We start from the raw sequence: 16,679 nt of genomic DNA, 5'->3' as shown, positions 1-16,679 counted from the left end.
TCCTCTCCTCTCCTCTCCTCTCCTCTCCTCTCCTCTCCTCTCCTCTCCTCTCTTTTCTTTTTTGCTTTCCTTTGACTTCTCTTTCATATGAATCCAGTTCTAACTATTACACAGGACTTACTCTGGGATTCTCTTGCTGTAGGCATCTATAGCTCCCTGCCCCCTGTATGTTTCATGGGAAGAGAAATGGAAAAAAAAAAAGAATTTCAAACATAAGCAAAGAATTAGTGTCAGTGTCATCTGCTGTACACTGGAGGGCAGGCCATTTGTAACAACAATAACAAAACACATGAAAAAAAGCTGACATGGAAAGTGGTCACATACAAGGAGTTTTGAGCAATAACAGGAGTTTTGAGGAAGGATTACATAATTTGTCCTTAAAACACCAACAGAACTTCTTGTATTTCAACTTTGACAGGCCTCGGGGTCTAACATATCACAAAGGAAACACTTCAGGGCTGTGACTATCAAATGCCTTTAATGTGAAGACACCCTTGGCAGGCCAGATCGAGCTAGGGAACAGAAGGTGGGGACTTGTTCAGGCATCAGGAACAAGTGGCAGGAACAATAGCAGAAATTGCAGGGCCACTGCCTGACATTTGTGTTGCAGATGCTAGCTGTGCACTGTGCATATGAAGCAATCCTGCCATAGAGCTGTCACAATCCATTTCCAAGCCAGGATGGACCAGCATTTTAGCCTATTCATGTTGACTGGAGTTACATTTAAATAATGTCAAGCATGACAAAAGCCAGGAAATGCAACGTTAAAGCTACTACTCAGGTCTTAAGATCAGCTATTAAGGAGAAAACAGACAGTTGGGCGAGCTATGGAGCAGGCAGATTTCTACAGTCCTTGCTTTGAGTCATATTTGCTTATAGGAGTGATCTCACTGAAATTAATAGGGCTGTCTGCATGAGTAAATGTTATTCACCAGGAGTAAAGCAGTTTCCATGTGGTCTCTGACTTACTCTGCTTTTATTAGCACAGTTTTTTTTTTTTTTTTCCCCCCAACTATATTTTTCTGGACATTTTACTTGTGGACTTTTCTTCGCTAGGCTTTGAATACTTGCAAAGAGTCCAAACACAGATCCAGCTTTTCTTGGAGAACCAGGACAGAGAGCTCCCTCTGAGGAACAAAGAAGATTGGAGCAAGGAGGCTTGGGCATTAGGCCAAAGGCACGGAGCCAGGAGCAATCCAGCAGGTCCCGGGCAAGTGTCAGAGGGGGTGACGGTCCCGCGTCAGGCCGTGTCAGCACTTGGTGAGGAGCCTTGCATCTTGTAGCAAGGCAGGGGCTACAACAATCCCACCTACACCTTGGAGAAGCCCAGCAAACAAACTTGCTTGTGCCCAGGACTGAATCCTTTGATCTCATTTTCTTTTGCCTTGCACAACTATCAGAAAAAGAATCGTGGCCCTCATTTTCTTCTTTCTAGCCTTCACTCTTTAAGATTTCCTTCAAAAGATCAGTGAAACAGCTGGAAGCAGGCTGATTTTGCAGCGATTCTAGTCTTAAATAGCTAGGTTAGCACAGATCTGAGGTCAACCTTTGCATGCAAACTAGCCCAAAGGGTGCGATCCCCATGTAATGACAAGCCTTGTCAGAGCCTTGGCTTTCCATTTGAATTTTACAATATTGACCTGACTTGCCCCATCACTAAACCCACATTACACCTGACTTGGGGTGAAGCAGGCCCACTGTTTGCTTTTGATGGTTATCTCAACACCAAAGTCACATCATGGAAGCGTTTGCATGAAAGGGAAATATTTCTTAAGGTGAACAGAACGAAGCTTGCCAGTTCTTCCAGAAAGATGAATGCCATCCAGGAATTAGGAATAACAACAGCAGCAAAAACAGGAACCAGACCAAGGCCGTGGCAATGGTTCTGCTCCTGTGCCCACCACTGCTGTAAGAAGATAGCTCACGTGCTGTTCACAATCAGCAGCAGGCTGGCAAGAAGACCTGTTGCTGCAAATTCTTGGTATATCTGGTTACTCAAGAGTCTGGGCCAAAATTCACCATAGTCAGCAATGGGGCTCTGCCATGCAAAATTTTTCAGGGGAGGGGTAGGAAGACAGAGCAGAGGGCAAAGAGCAAAATAATAACAACAAAAAAAAAGAGGTGAATATTTGATTTCGCTTGAGGCCTGATCCAAAGCTTCAACTATTTCTTACAACACTTTTAGCCTCAGACTCTTAACATGCTTCTTTCACCAGAGCCCCAGAGCTCATGGCCAGTGTCAGCCAAGCAGTCAAACACATGGAAATCGTATCAGGTATCGTGGCCTAAAGTGTGAGTGCTGTTCATCTGTGTGTCACGCACAACGTGGTTTTATCAGAAAATGATTTGAGAGAAAACCTAAATATGTTCTCCGATAAATAATTCATGGCAGAAGGGGAGCCGTATTTCTCTCTACTTTGGCATTTCACCGTGCGGCCGCTGAAGCGCAGCTTGTTTCCACACACAGCAGCAGACTCCCTTCCCAGCTCGAAGCCTGCAGCCCCATCTGGCAGATCCATTCCCGGTTAGACAACACCGACCGTATCTCCGTAACATACCAGCTACTGTCCGGCGGCAGCGAGCCGCCTCCCGAGGCAGCTGCTCCGCACAAGGGCCGCATTGTGCGCCCGCAGCTCCTATCGGTTTACTTGGAGCGCCCGCCGGGCAGCGGGCACTCCAGCAGCTGCCACGGCTCCGGGGAGACCGTCCCCAGCACCGTGCGGCCCAAACGCCGGCTGCGCTCCCGGGCCCGCGCGCGCCTCGCGAGCCGCCTCCTCGCTCCCGCTCTCTCCCACGTTCCATAAGGGCACGAAAAAGGCCTAATTCGCCCGGGCTTTGGAAGGGGCCCCAGCCACAAGCAGTGCCTCGATGCCAGCTTGAACTTGTCCCGCAGAAGGGTGGCAAGAGGCTGGCGCGTGCCGCAGCGCCCGCTGACACGGTGCTGAAATCCCCAGCGCACCCAAGACCACGTAGCGCTGGCTGCCCTCTCCTCCCTCCCATTCCCACCGGGAGCAGGAGGTGCCAGTCAGCGACGGAGAGGAGGGCACGTGCCGTGAGCTGCATAAGGAGGCATTGGAAATCGCCAGCCTAACTGCTCCTTTCTCTCCCCCACAATTCCCCTTCCCATTTATTGCTAGAAGAAAGACCTCTTTAAACTATCATATAGCAAAGGCACCCAACCGCTGTGAGAAGATTCTGTACACAGATACTTCTCTGTGCACCCGCTTGTAGAATTCACTTCATGGTCTTCTCCTAAGGGGGGGATAACTTCTTTGATGGACAAATACAACATCCATGGGGTTTTCCATTAGTATTTATCACTACAGCAAATGGAAGGCAAATAGGTTTGGCGAATTGGACATACACATTTGGTATTTTCTCTTTCGTATGTGCTCACACACTTTATTCAAAACAAAGCCTGTTTTACTTTATTGTAAGTTCATTACTTGCAAACTAGCTAAAGTACCTTTGTATTCTGATACAGGTCAAAAGAGATTTTTAAGTACATTAATGGTGTACATTCAAAATCAGATTCAGGTTTGCTAAAATTTGGAGAATCTGGATCTGCTTTGAAGGTTAATTTTTCAGTATTTTTCTCCAGAAGAAACTGATAGTCATGCTTATGATTAAAGTTATCTCATACTTTCCGTTAGATTTTTTTTTTCTGCATACAAAAATGTCCAGCTACTTAGATCAAACTTCTTTATGGCTACTTCATACACTGCGTTGAATAGAAAGTTTCAGCAGAAATAATTCAGCTATTTTTCAGAATTAAAGAAAAAAGTATTTGTCAGTCTTAATTCCTTTTTCTTCATATCTTAAAAGGGTCCAGCACCTCAGTTTTTGAGAAGGATTATAAATTTGGTAACAACAATCCTGGCGCTGAAGTAGCTATCTTGCTACTGCTTTGGGAAGAGGTTAAGGAAAGTACATGGCCGAAAAAGTATTTATTTGCCATAACCACCAAAATACACTTAGGTGTGTCTGAACTATAAAATATTGAGTTCCCTGTATGTATATGGTCATTAGCATTTTCTAGAGGCATGGTGCTACAGTCCGAGAAAAGCTTCATTGAGAAGGAGCACACTCCTAAGCTCACAGGTTTTCCTGTGTGTAAAAGTTGACAGCTAATACAGTACAACTATTCTGTATGGGCAGACAAAACAAGTGCTGGACTGGGAGCGACATGTGCAGCTCTTCTTCACTAGCTAGTGTGGATAAACCAAATGTAAACTACCCAGCCCTTCTTATCGGGTTTACTAGACAAGAAAGTGCTATTCCTACAAGTGAGGTAATACTTCTGGCAGAAATGACACAGAGCGTATATGAATGTATATGTATGACAGAATATAGAGAACTTGTTTTTCAAAGAGGATCAAGAGGAATGACAACTGCAAGGGAGCAGAGGGGAGACTGGAGAGGGAAAGAGAGAATTAATTTGAAAGCAAAACCAAGCGTTGTTTCAGTTGGGAGAAGTATCTGCAGAATCTGATGCCCATAACCATCCTCAAAAGCCAGCTAAATCACTAACATCTGTTAAATTACCTTCTAAGGTTATGAGAAGTAATTTCAAACAGAAGAGTTAAGAAACATTACGATTACAAGAGCTCTCAGATTGATCTCCTAATGGTTCATTGAACTACGCCATTGTACATTGAGCTGATTTCCAGAAAGCTAATACTGCTTAACTTTCAGAAGTGATGAGCACTTGCATTTCCCATCCAATTTAATAAGGAGTATTATGTACACACATACAGTCCTTCTGAGAATCATGGCTAGTGTTTTATTATTAGCTAAATTAAAAAGGGCATACTACAGAACTCACATGAGTCAACTTGACCTATATTAAATATTTTTTCCTAATTGCAATATTAAGGTAGTTGATTACTTACTGTCCTCAGGTAAGTTGTTTTCCCGCTCTTCTCTCTCCATCTGTTGGCACCAGCCCTCCATACGATCTCTCTCTGCCTGAAGAAGCTTCAGAAACCAGTGCCCATCCCGTGGACACACTGACCTTTGAACAGCTTCCAGAGGGTCTTCAGTGATAGAGTCAATCCAGGGGTCCGGAGGAGGTAAGATGGATGGATCAAAATCTGTATCAAAGTCATCATCCACTGCACAGGCATGGTAATGGTTTCCTGACCCTTGTATGCTAACAGTGGAAGTGCTGGCATCTCGGGAATATTGTCTTGATATTTGTCCAGAGCACGTATTGTCCTCTTGCGGGTCAATTATTTCAAAGTTCTCATGGAAATCCAGGTCTGCTTGCACAGCTGTTGTGACACTGTTAGAGCGTGTAAACCTGCGAAAGCTTGGAGAACACAGACATAAAATCTTAAGAGAGGCTCCACTAGGTGACCTGGGATAAGTTAGTAACGCAATAAAAGTGGATTTGTTCAGTCACTTAAGACTAGCAATTACTGCTCTCCGTGCTACACTGTGCTTTTTCTTGAAATTTAAGTTCTTTTCTCATTGGAAGCCAACAAATAAACACATCTCTGTTTTTTTTCCAAGCAACTCCACTGTTTATTGAGGCAAGTGTCCTGATGGTTGTGTCCAAGACACAGCTCCAAGAGACAGCTAATTGTAGCTCAGGATCAAAGAAAACTTAAAGGGGCCTGACTTTGAGAAATGATTGAGCTTCCAGCTTTTAAAATTCACACTGTAGACCCCCAAACGCAAGTCACATTTAAAAATAAGAACAGTCTTTGCTTCCCTCTCAACAGAAACTGACGAGAAACTATTACCAGTGAATTCACTATCTACATTATATTATACTGTGCATTTTTAAAAAGCTATTTTAACCTAGCTAGAGGTTTTATATTACGTCTTCAGAATTGTTCATGTACCCAAGGTATACGTTTTCTGAAAACACCTCTGCCTTCCCTGACAATTTTAATGCTGTTTCCAGTGCTGAATTTTTTTTTTCCATACTCAGCCCTCAGCCTCACAATACTCTTCTCCTTTCCAGGCAAATGAGCATCTTCTCCTACTGTCTATGCTTCCCACAACATGCTGGCTGCTGCACTGTAGGTACCTTCCCTTCACCAAGCATTGCTTGCACATGTTGGAGCCCCTGAGGGCAGAGAGCAAATCTTTAATTACTTGGCAGAAGCAGACAGAAAGTGGGAGAATGCAAAAAAAAAAAAAAAAAAAAAAAAAAAAAAAAAAAAAAAAGGAGGGCAAAGGCATGAGCATAGGTGAGATTTGGGGTTTTGGTTTTTGGTTTGGGTAGTTTTTCTTTAAATAAACAGCACCCCAAATTCTGAAGTTAGTGTCATCTGAGGGGAAGAGGCAGGAAGATTAATGGCTGTGATGTGGGGCTCTGAAAATGGGAGAGCAAAGCAAAACGGGAGGTGGGAAGGGTTCTCCAATGAAAACAAAAAAAAAACCAAAATAGACCAGATCCACTGCAGAAGACAGCTCACAGTACCTTCTCAGACAAGCAAATAACTGGCAAACTTTAAAAACAGTCTTTCTGTGTGTATATATATGTCTTTCTTATATATAATAGCCCAGATTACAAAGATTTTAATGTAACAGCTGCTGCTCGTGTTTCTTTTGAAACAGGTGGTTGTTATATGATGCAAAAGTCACAGTTATGCCATTGTGGCTTCGTGCGATATGCACCATCAGAGTGAGAAACAGGGAGCAAGCAGAACTCTCTGGCTCAGTAGTATTTATCTTTTGACAAGTAGAGCAAAGCATTTTGCTATGGACTGACATAGCAGAAAATAAGTTCACAGGGGAGGACGAGGATAATTGGAGATGTGGTATGGTTCCATTGAAAGAAACGCAGTTCTTGGTTGAGAAAACAGATGGCTGAGGAGGGATATGAGATCCATGAAATGCCGAGCGAGGTGATGTTTCACCATTTCTCAGAGTACAAGAACTGGCGGGAAGGAAGGCAGCCAGTTGCAAGGCTTAAAAGTTTAGCAAAAGGAAGTATTTTTCCACACAATGTGTAATTAAATTGTCACAGGGTATCAGGAAAACCAAAGGTAAAAATAGGTTCAAAGAAAACCTGAGCACATTCACAGGAGATGATAGGTCCAGGAAGAGCTGCTGAACTGATGTCATATCTGGCTTCGGAAATCTCTGTGCTAAACTGGGAAAGTCTACTGGGAGAAGTATCACTTCATGCACACCCTACTCCTTTATAAGTTTCCTAAGTATCTGCTAGAAGTCCCTGGCTGTGAAAAGCTGTTAGACTGGTACTGCTGGTTAGAAAGACCCACGCTTTGGGCTGATCACACAAAGGAAATCGTTTGGACCAGTCCGTGCTAGTTTTCTTAAGATTTCTTTAATTTGGCCACCAACACAACAAACGTGTGCCCACACAGACACCTGCTCACAGAGGGTTTCATTTTACTCATTGACAAGGGTCATAGAAAGCCAAGCCCTAATTAGCCTATATTCTCTTTCTCCCTTTCCAAGGTACCAGGGAAATGCAAATCCATTCATCAGCCTCGTTCTTCTCCATGCTTTTAGCTCCTCATCCTAACCTGCCTTCACTCTCTGTGTGTCCTATCTGCTAATAGGCATCTGCTTGTATTTCAGTTAACACTTGGGCTTTTCAGTGTACCCCAAATCCCCAAGGGGAAAACACCAAGGTCTACTTACCAAGGTGATGTACTGCTGGAGGCACTGCATTTTGAACCTTTGAAGAACATACTCTCATTGGTTTCAATGGGTGCTAGTACCACCAAAACCGGACTGTGCTCAGCAAATACAATGGATCATCTACCTTTTTTTTTTTTTTTTTTTTTTTCTTTTAACTTTTTAAGATCTATATAATAGTATGCTACAGGGCAATTTGACAGACTATTGGCAGTGGAGAGTGTAACCTTTCTGTCTGAAAACAACTTGGCAGTGGAATGTAGCATCAATATAGAATAAAAGAAAAATACTCCTAAAGAAATACATGTGGAATGAAGTGGAAATGCAGGAAGAAACCCACTATCTAGCTGCCTCCAGCATGCCTATATAAACTACCTAATAGATGGTTATTTTGGTCTCTGACATAGCTTCCTCATCCACTTCCAGTATGTTTCATCTTAAAAATACCATTTGTGTCCCACGTGTCTCTTTCATTAGCTCTCAGTTAGAACTCCACGCCACAAGAGAGCTGCTGAATCTCCGAAGCTAATGCCTGAGTTTTCACTATTTCTACACAGACAAAACATTCACATGTCTACCTTAAAAAAAAAAAAAAAAAACATGATTTGCCACACTGTTATGGTAAATAGGCAAAACCAGAGACTTGCTTCTTCCTCTGCTTTCAGGCTTGGCTCTTTTGAATTCAGTTGTGCCCTGAAGGCACAAGGTGTAATAATTGCAACTTCAGAGAAGTACAGCAGATATCTGGCCTAAGGTGCAGAAAGCCATGAAACCTCAGACTGGATAAACCAGTATGGAGAACAGCAGGATGAAAAATGTTTTGAACATCAACAACAGGGTCACTTGTTAGCATTCAACTCTGCTTCTTAATATAATGATTTTTTAAAAAAACATGCTTGCATTTCTATCTTTCTTAAAAAAAAAGGAAACAAAAAAGAGGAAAAAAGAGGAAAAAAAAAAAAAGGAAAAAAAGGAAGGAAAAGAGGAAAATGGTTTCCAAGTCAATTTAGGCATGGAAAATCTCAGTAGCACTTATATCAAATTCAGCCTGCCTGATTTTATCTACTGCCTCTAATATTTCTTGGGGGTTTGTCCAGCCAGGTTGCAGAGCTGTCAGCAGAACAAAACAAACTGCAGAAAGAGTTAGCACACACATTGACATGCATGTCTTCTAATGGAGGGCTCTTCAGCCATACATCATCAAGGACCTGTGTCAAACAGAAGCATAGACTCTCCATACTATCAAACTACAGAATCTTATGGGTTTTATTCTGTCCCTCCCCCTCTGCCATTCACAGAACCTTTTTTCATCCCTCAAGGGCCTTAACAGGGAAACGCTAATCCTCTATTGTGGTTCATGTTACCAAAATCCTTCAGAGTTTCTCAGTGGAATGCCTTTCACCCTGCAAAATATACAGAGCCAGAAAAGCTGCACTAAAAACTGAGTTAATTTCAGCTCCAGCTCAGTGAGAAAATGTAGGTAAGACTCTAAAATCTGAGTGTTGGCAGAAAACAAATGTCACCAAGTCCAAAAAAGCTATCTGAAAAAAAAGGAAAGAAGAGGATTTATTTTTTCTTTATGAGAGTATTTTTTTAACATCCATTTGCCACCACTTCAAATCATTTCACTTTATAGTCTTTTCTGACTATGCTTTTGCTTTTTTATCATTAAAACTGAAAAACAACATGGGTGTCATTCCTCACTGGGAGAGGCCCAGCATGAAAGGGCTTTAACTCAAATGTTAGGCAAAGGAGCTTCACAACAGGAGCTGTGCACACCTTCCTTTGCCCAAGAGAAACCGAAGAAGAGGTAGGAGGTAAATGCATAAATAAGCACGTGGCCTTAGTTTCGTATGGCAGTATTCTTAGTTCACAAACTACCATCATTTCAGTATTCATAAATCCTCTTAATGTCAAACTGATTATAATTAGCAGTTGACAGAATAGGGAGCAATGGGCAAGGCACTTTTTGGGGTGTGCATGTAATAGAAGGAGATTTTGAGGCACACAAGGTGCAGTGCAACGGAGACCAAAAGCCATCACAGAGCTATGGGACTGAGAGCTTAAAGGATCTGCCCTTTAATCAGTAAGGATGTGTGTTAATTGGCCTGGCACAATAAATGACTTGTTCTTTTCTGGTTCAGTAGAACTGGTTGACTTACAACAATTCAATTATGCTCTATAAGTGCGGAGGGAAGGTGATCCCTCGGGGTCAAGATGGAGTCACAGGTAGAGAGAAATGACAGAGAAGTGGAAGTGCCCTGAGATACCTCCAGTAAGAGCCATAAGAAATACACTTTCAGCCCCTGGAAGGGGTGGGTCATGTGAGGAAAGTGGAGGAAGATATTATTTAGACTTTTGTTAGTACCATGTGGAAAATCAGATAGAGATCAGGAAGAGAGTAACAGCAAGAGGATCAATAGGTTACTGCTGACAATAATTGATAAAAGTACTTCTTTTTGCAAGAAGGACTGGACAGAGGTAATCTATAAATGCAAGAAAATGCAGAACTGGGCTTAGAAAACACCTAATGCAAAAAGGAGAATTGAGAGCAGGCAGCATAAAGAACCAGGGAAAAGATGAGTAGCAGTGATGGGTCCAGCTGTAATATGGTCAGGTAGCGCTAGGCACATTTTTCCCTTGAGCAGTGCAAGAGGAGGAGGAGCAGGAGAATTCAGATTCATTTGTCTTGGCAGAAAGCCCAGGTTACAGAGTGAAAGGCTAATGAAAGGTCTGAGTTGAGATGGAAGATGGAAGAGATAGAGCTGTGCTCTGAGGATGCTATGGTTTTGAGGAGTCACTTAAATCAAGACACGGACGTGAAATGTTTTGCTTACTTGGTCCAAGCACAGAAGCAGGAATATCTAAAAGGACATGAGGAGGTAAGGCTCCTGAGTGTGGGGATGACAGCTGTATGAAAGGAGGGAAAGGGGGAGAAAAGGACAGCAAGGGACAGCAGTTAAGGAGAGGAGTGAAAGAAATTTTGCATGGAAGGCTTTCCGTGCATTAAGCGGATATCTTTGATGATTTTTAGTAATACATTTATACCTTAGACTGGCATAGGAAAATGATTAATTTACTGTATTTATCCTCTTTGCTATGTCATTCTTCTTATCTTATATTTATACAATATTTCTGAGTGAAGTTTTTTTCTTTAACATTAATTTATCAAAGATACAACTCAAAAGGGCTCCTCAGAGGTTTTGCAGATGCCCTGTATTTACAATTCTATTCCTGTAACAGATGATCAATACATTGTACTCTGCTGGGGAGGGAGAAAAAAAGAAAGAATATGAGTGCAAAATTGTGCTGATAAGCCCTTTGTGTCCTGAGTGCACTCATTTTCTGAGGATTAGGGGCTGCCCTTCATCAGTCAGCTCACTTCTGAAAGTGCATGATAGATTGCTGCTTGCCAGGCTGCTCTAAACAGCAGCAGCCTCAACTTCTATCAGCAAGGAATGCCCTGAACTGTCATGGGAAATGCAAAAATAACAGGCTCTGTAGGGCAGACCCTGGCAGACAAACTGTACCTTATGCTATCAAACACTAAAAACTGCAATAGAAAGAGAACTTTGGAAGCAAGGTATTTACAAATAGCTATTTCTTTCCTTTTTTTTTTTTCCCCCTTTTTCTTCTTGTTTTTTTGGAGGGAAGGAGGATGGGGGTTGGGCTTCGAGGGGATATTTCTTCCCTTTGTGCTTAGGCAGAAGGTAAATGGTCCTTCAGCATCTATTCTAATGCACTCATTTATCTAGGCTGGAAGAGTTGTGGGTAAATGGGGCTAAGGTCTAACACATAAAGACACGTCTGTCAGAAGGAGATGTTTTAGCAGGTTAATGAGGAACTTAGTAACAGCCTAACAAGGTCACTGAAACTTGCACTTATTTTTGCTGAAAACCCTTTAACCTTCTAAAACCATTGGAAAACACTCTCTGCAGACTTACAAACAGAATTTGCTGAATTTAAAGTCGCGTAGGTAACACGTTATTTTTTGTTCTTATAGCAGATGTGTAAAAAACAAGCGTAAAAAATGTGTTTGTTCTGTACTTGATACTACTGTTGGCAGGCCAGAGGAGGGCAGAGGGCCCTAATGCTGCCCTCAGCGCTGATACGCCGCGCTCGGGCCTTCTCTGCAGAGCTTGCGAGGGGGGACTTTGCTCTCCCTGCCCGCCGGCCTTCCTTGCACAAGTTAGTTATGGGCAAAATGTCTCCAAAGGCTGCACTGCGCCAAAAGGAGTCACTGAGTCCTGTTTGGGGCAGGAATTAGGCTTTGCAGATGTGGTAAGGCCCTCAGCAACTTTATTTGCCTGTAGCGTGCCCTGCACCTTCACATTGCCCTGCAAAGGGGCTGCCCTCTGGCAATCTGTCTTCTGTAAGAAACCTACCTCTTGCTGACAGCTGTTTTCTTTTGTTTACTTGTTTTTCTTTTGTTTTCTTTGTTTTCATTTTTTTATTTATTTTTTAAATTGAAGAATAGTTGTTTCCTCCTCTTTTCGGCTGGGTGATCTAATAAGAGTTCATCAAGAAACGGCTTGTTTTGCTATGCATGCAGGAACCAGGGCTCTTAAAAATTAATTGCAATGTAATTATTTACTTCAGAAAAACAGTGTGAACTTTTACTCACCACTTCTCTTCCTCTACTTGAACTCCTATGGACTGGAACTTACTGGTTGCTTTATTTTCACCTGATTTGGGGGTAGATTCTTCAGCACCGTCAACCTTAAAAAACAACCAGCTAATTAGGATGTGCTTTAGGGGAGGTATCACCCCCATATTTAGTATTTCCATGTATGCTAACTATAAAGTGTCCACACATACGACTTGTACGGTTAACTACCTTGATACAGTCATAGAGCTTATATTGCATGTTCTGATATAATTATGAATATATATTATGAATATTCGTGATTCTTGATAGTCTTAAAACAGCTTTGTTGAGACAACAGTAGGCCTACAAAGTGCAGATGACATTTATCCAGTATTTTATGGAGGCCGGATGCTCAGATTTGTCAGAGCCTTCGAAAAGCCCTCATGTGCACAACCTGCCTGCTGTGCACAACCATTTGATTGACTTTACCAGCTAGTTTGCATGTGTCTGTCTGTGAAGTGATGTCAAAATTATGTGTTTATTTAGCTTAAACATTAAGTATTCTGAATCAGGATTTAAAGAAAGCAGATGCAGGGGTTGGCTGGCATTATCTTGAAGTTAAAGTTTAGTCACAGATGGGCCTTTAACTGAGCAAAACCACAACATTCTGGGTCCAACCAGCGTAGCTGCTAATTCCCAATGTGGGATTGTTAATCTTCAAAAATAAAAAAGAAAAAAAAAGAAAAAAAAAAAGCCATCACGCAGCATTTTTGGATCACAGTATTGGTACAAGGTGACCTGTGGATTTACTCTGACCTCAGGCACAAGCTCCAGCTGCAGCCAGCACCTGGCACTGCAAATGCTCTGGGGTGCTACTAGGAAAGAAGTTGGATGTTGGTACAGCCTTTAGCAGCCCCGTGCAGAAGTGATTTCATGATTTCAAAGAACTGGGGATGGGAGTTACAGAGCTAATCAGTGAGTACCCCTGCCTGGTACTGAAGTATCTGGGGAGATCTTTACACCCTAAATCCAGCAGTTATGCAAGTCTAGTTAGGGGGAAATCCCATAACTGGCAGAGAAAAGTAACCTTTCTGATGGAAGCATTTAGTTTTTTGTTGTTGACCAGATCTACTGTAAAGGCTTACAGCATCCCAGCAGTGTCAGAGGGAGTCAGAGGGTGCACGAGAGGTCCATCACAACTGCACGTTAGGTGTATTTACTAGAGAAAGATGCAAACCAAGCCTCTGGCTAATGTGACTTGCATTGCTCTACAGAGATGGGCCAAACTAGAAGTACAGCATCTACCTGGTCTAGTTCAGTCTAAGCTCATCTAGTTATTGTCAGTGGAGGGAAACTGACTTCATGCTGCCAGTCTGAGCACTGAGACACTACCTACATGTCTTAAGGCTGCTATTTCTAAGTCATTTCTGGCAGCCAGAGCAGGGTCATGGTATTTCCTCACCCACACTTGCCCTTCAGCTGTTGCAGCACAACTGCTTGCAAACTGGACTACAGAACAGACTGGCAAACAGTTTTGCTTGTTCATGAAGCACTGCTGACAGCGCTTCCACTGCACACAAACGCACCCTTAAGACACCTCTGCTAGTTTCTACACACCCCTATCCTGGCAGCTCTTTGCATATGATGCCCAGTGTGGAGCATGGATGCTGATTATGCTGATCATCTGTACCTTTCACAATTTTACAGGTATATTTTCAAAAGCTTGACCAACATTTTGAGCTTTGCTTTCCTCAGCTCTCAGAAGCCAAGCCCTTTGTGGTAATTATTGCCCTTCCACGAAGAAGCATGAGATTACTAAAGTCACAGTTGCTCCAGAAGCTGCCTCCTGGCATGGCATACTTCTGCACACCACCTCTCACCAGGCTGATGGGGAAATTTCAGAGTAAATTCTTAGCCTTTGTTAATCAGATAAGCCTGTCCAGGCACATGGGAGGTTGTAAACACAACCATCTGCAAGAAAAAAATCCTGTCTTTTCACGAAGGCTGACTTCGTGAAGGCTGATAAGCTGCAGATCACCGTGCTATTTGCTTAGGATTCATCTCCCATCAAAACTCATGTTGATTCTCAGCTGATGGAAAGTTCACGTACTTTGTTGCAGAACCAAATCCTGCAGGTAGACAGCCTCTCTCCTATACACATTCTTGCAGAGGGGGCATGGGAAAGACTAAATAAGATTACAGATTAAATTGGTCTACTTTATTTGCTCCTCTCCTTTCTGTAAACAGGAGTGAGCCCTGGCTGGGTTGGTTTTCTTGTTTCACTCCACTAGAGGTAACAAAATGCAATTTTCTTTAACAAGGGCAAATCAGAAGGAACTTATCATCCCGGCTCTTGAGGCTGAGAGAGGAACAAAGGCGCCTCATTCAAGTGGCTACCAGTCATTATGAAATGCATGAATAAGCAGTGACAATTAATTCAGTGAGACCGGACGAAAATATTTTTCGGGTGATAGTGTAATGTAAATCATTGTTTTACACATTCCCTTTCAATGATTTAATTCATGCTTTTCTGACCCCTGCTGTGTTATGATTCATAGATTAGTGCTCATGTGTGTAATTTAACAAAGCTGAATAATAGGCAGTAAGGAGACTTAAACAAATCCTTTTTTTTTTTTTCCTGGTGTGTATATGATAAATTAGTTAAACATCATCAGTACCGTGCAGAACTACTGGCCTACTGCAGCTTCTATACAGGCACCTGTCAGGAAAAGGAGGAAAATACATGGAACACTGAATAACTGAACAGCGAAAGAAGTGAAGAAATCCAAAGCAATGGCAAATTATAATCAATTTATAATGTACAAATTACATTACAATCCAAATCCTGTCCTGTACCTGTATTCCAATAGATAAACATCTGTTCTTCTTGAAGTGGTCCTTCTTTCTGTCTTCTACAGCAACTGTGGCAATGGTGGTGGTGGTGGTGACAGTGGCAGTATTGTTTCCTACGTGTTGACTGGCTGGGCCATGGATCTGTGCATTGGCAGCTTCAATGGCAGCTGTTAGTGCCTTCATACTGTCCAAGCTCTCTGTGGAGTTGCTAAGTCCCGACTGACTGATGATATCTCCCCTCTGTCCATGCCCGTCCATATACGCGTCCTGGGCAGACTCCGTGCTGCTCTGGGCCGTGATGGAAATGAATGGTTTGGTGGTAGTTCTCGGTGGAACTGGAGGTGGTGTCTTCTTATAAGTGGTGATGCAGGATGATACTGGAAAAAAACATATGAGAGTTCTTGATTTACTGAGCTGACAGAAAAAAAATGATCCCAGAACATCCCTGAGCAGGAGCAGGGCCAAAGAGTTGGCCAAAGCTGGCCAAAGATTTTGAGTTGGCCAAAGAGCCCCAAGCAGCTGCAGTGACAGCAGCAGGTTCCTGCCCTGCTCACCATGGCCCCGTGCTCCTCCTGCTGTGACTGGCAGAATTGCCAATGGAGGGAAAGATAAGAGTGATTTGCCAACTTCCTCCTTCATCTTTTTTAGAATTGTTTTCTTCAGCATATTTATTACTATTTTTTTTAAGTCCACAGGTGGACAAGCCATTCCCCCAAGTCTTCATTCTGATCATAGTTTGTAATCAGGATTCACAGCAATCAGCCTCAAATATCCCGGCTACCCTGTTTTTCATGCAGTTTTAATGAAATCATGTTTTCTCTCTCTCTCTGTCCTGCTCTTCTGTGTTTACCAAGTTTAAGTAGAATCTTAAATCACATTTCTTTCATCAAAGAGAGATTCCAAGACCATCCTAGGTCAAAATCTGCTAACAATAATTATATTTAAACTTCTGTTTTCTCAGTATAAAATGTGTCGCTTATTGCGCAGACCTCACAAACACTCTGAAATATGTTGTAAGCTGTGGAAGACATTTTTCAAAGAGAACATTTTACCACTCAAATTCTCTTTCTAAATATAACATGTCAGTTCTGGGAAAAAAATCTGCTTCATTTTACACACAAGAAGTTTCATAACCAGATGAAGCCTGTCCATTAGTGGGACTACTTAAAAGAACATGTAAGTGTAAATGTTTGCAACAACAGAGGCTTTAATCATTTGTAAGGACTCATCTTTTCATGGGAACTTGCAGCTTTTGTATTTTGAAGGATACATTCCCTTTTTAAGTGTTTCTATATGAATTTAGAAGCTGAACTTGAAGTTCCCACACTTAAGACCGGTGTGTACAGAATTACATGCAGAAAGCACATGGAGATAAAACCAGCTTTTAAGGGCTAGTTGGCGGCTCTACATTTCTGACATCCTGGAATGCTTTCAAATGAGGAAAGAAAGTTCACGAAGAACAAAAAAACAATCGTGAAATGCTGCAGTTTTTTAAAGAAACCTGTACAAAGTTCAGACACAAACATGTTAACATAATTCATATTAACCGTAATCATATGGGAAGAAATGATTCATCAGATCATTTTAATTGGCAGACGTCTGTACCACCCACATGAAA

General features: G+C 42.3%; 1 protein-coding gene across 2 annotated transcripts in view; it reads right to left on the bottom strand.

Moving 5' to 3' along the window:
* The window catches only part of DLGAP1 (DLG associated protein 1), a 369,407-nt gene that overhangs the window by 9,123 nt on the left and 343,605 nt on the right, over window positions 1-16,679 (bottom strand). For both annotated transcript variants that reach the window (XM_026035402.1, XM_026035401.1), the window contains 3 exons: window positions 15,065-15,438; window positions 12,245-12,339; window positions 4,893-5,311 (listed from right to left, as the gene is read on the bottom strand). In XM_026035402.1, coding sequence (XP_025891187.1) covers window positions 4,893-5,311; window positions 12,245-12,339; window positions 15,065-15,438 — 888 coding nt within the window. The remainder of the gene's footprint in view (window positions 1-4,892; window positions 5,312-12,244; window positions 12,340-15,064; window positions 15,439-16,679) is intronic.

The sequence above is a fragment of the Nothoprocta perdicaria genome, unplaced genomic scaffold (genome assembly GCF_003342845.1).
Source record: "Nothoprocta perdicaria isolate Ctin4 unplaced genomic scaffold, notPer1 scaffold_16, whole genome shotgun sequence".
In the NCBI taxonomy this organism is placed as follows: domain Eukaryota; kingdom Metazoa; phylum Chordata; class Aves; order Tinamiformes; family Tinamidae; genus Nothoprocta; species Nothoprocta perdicaria.
The sequence above is the reverse complement of the archived record's forward strand: the minus strand, read 5'-3'. Positions and strand labels throughout refer to the sequence as shown.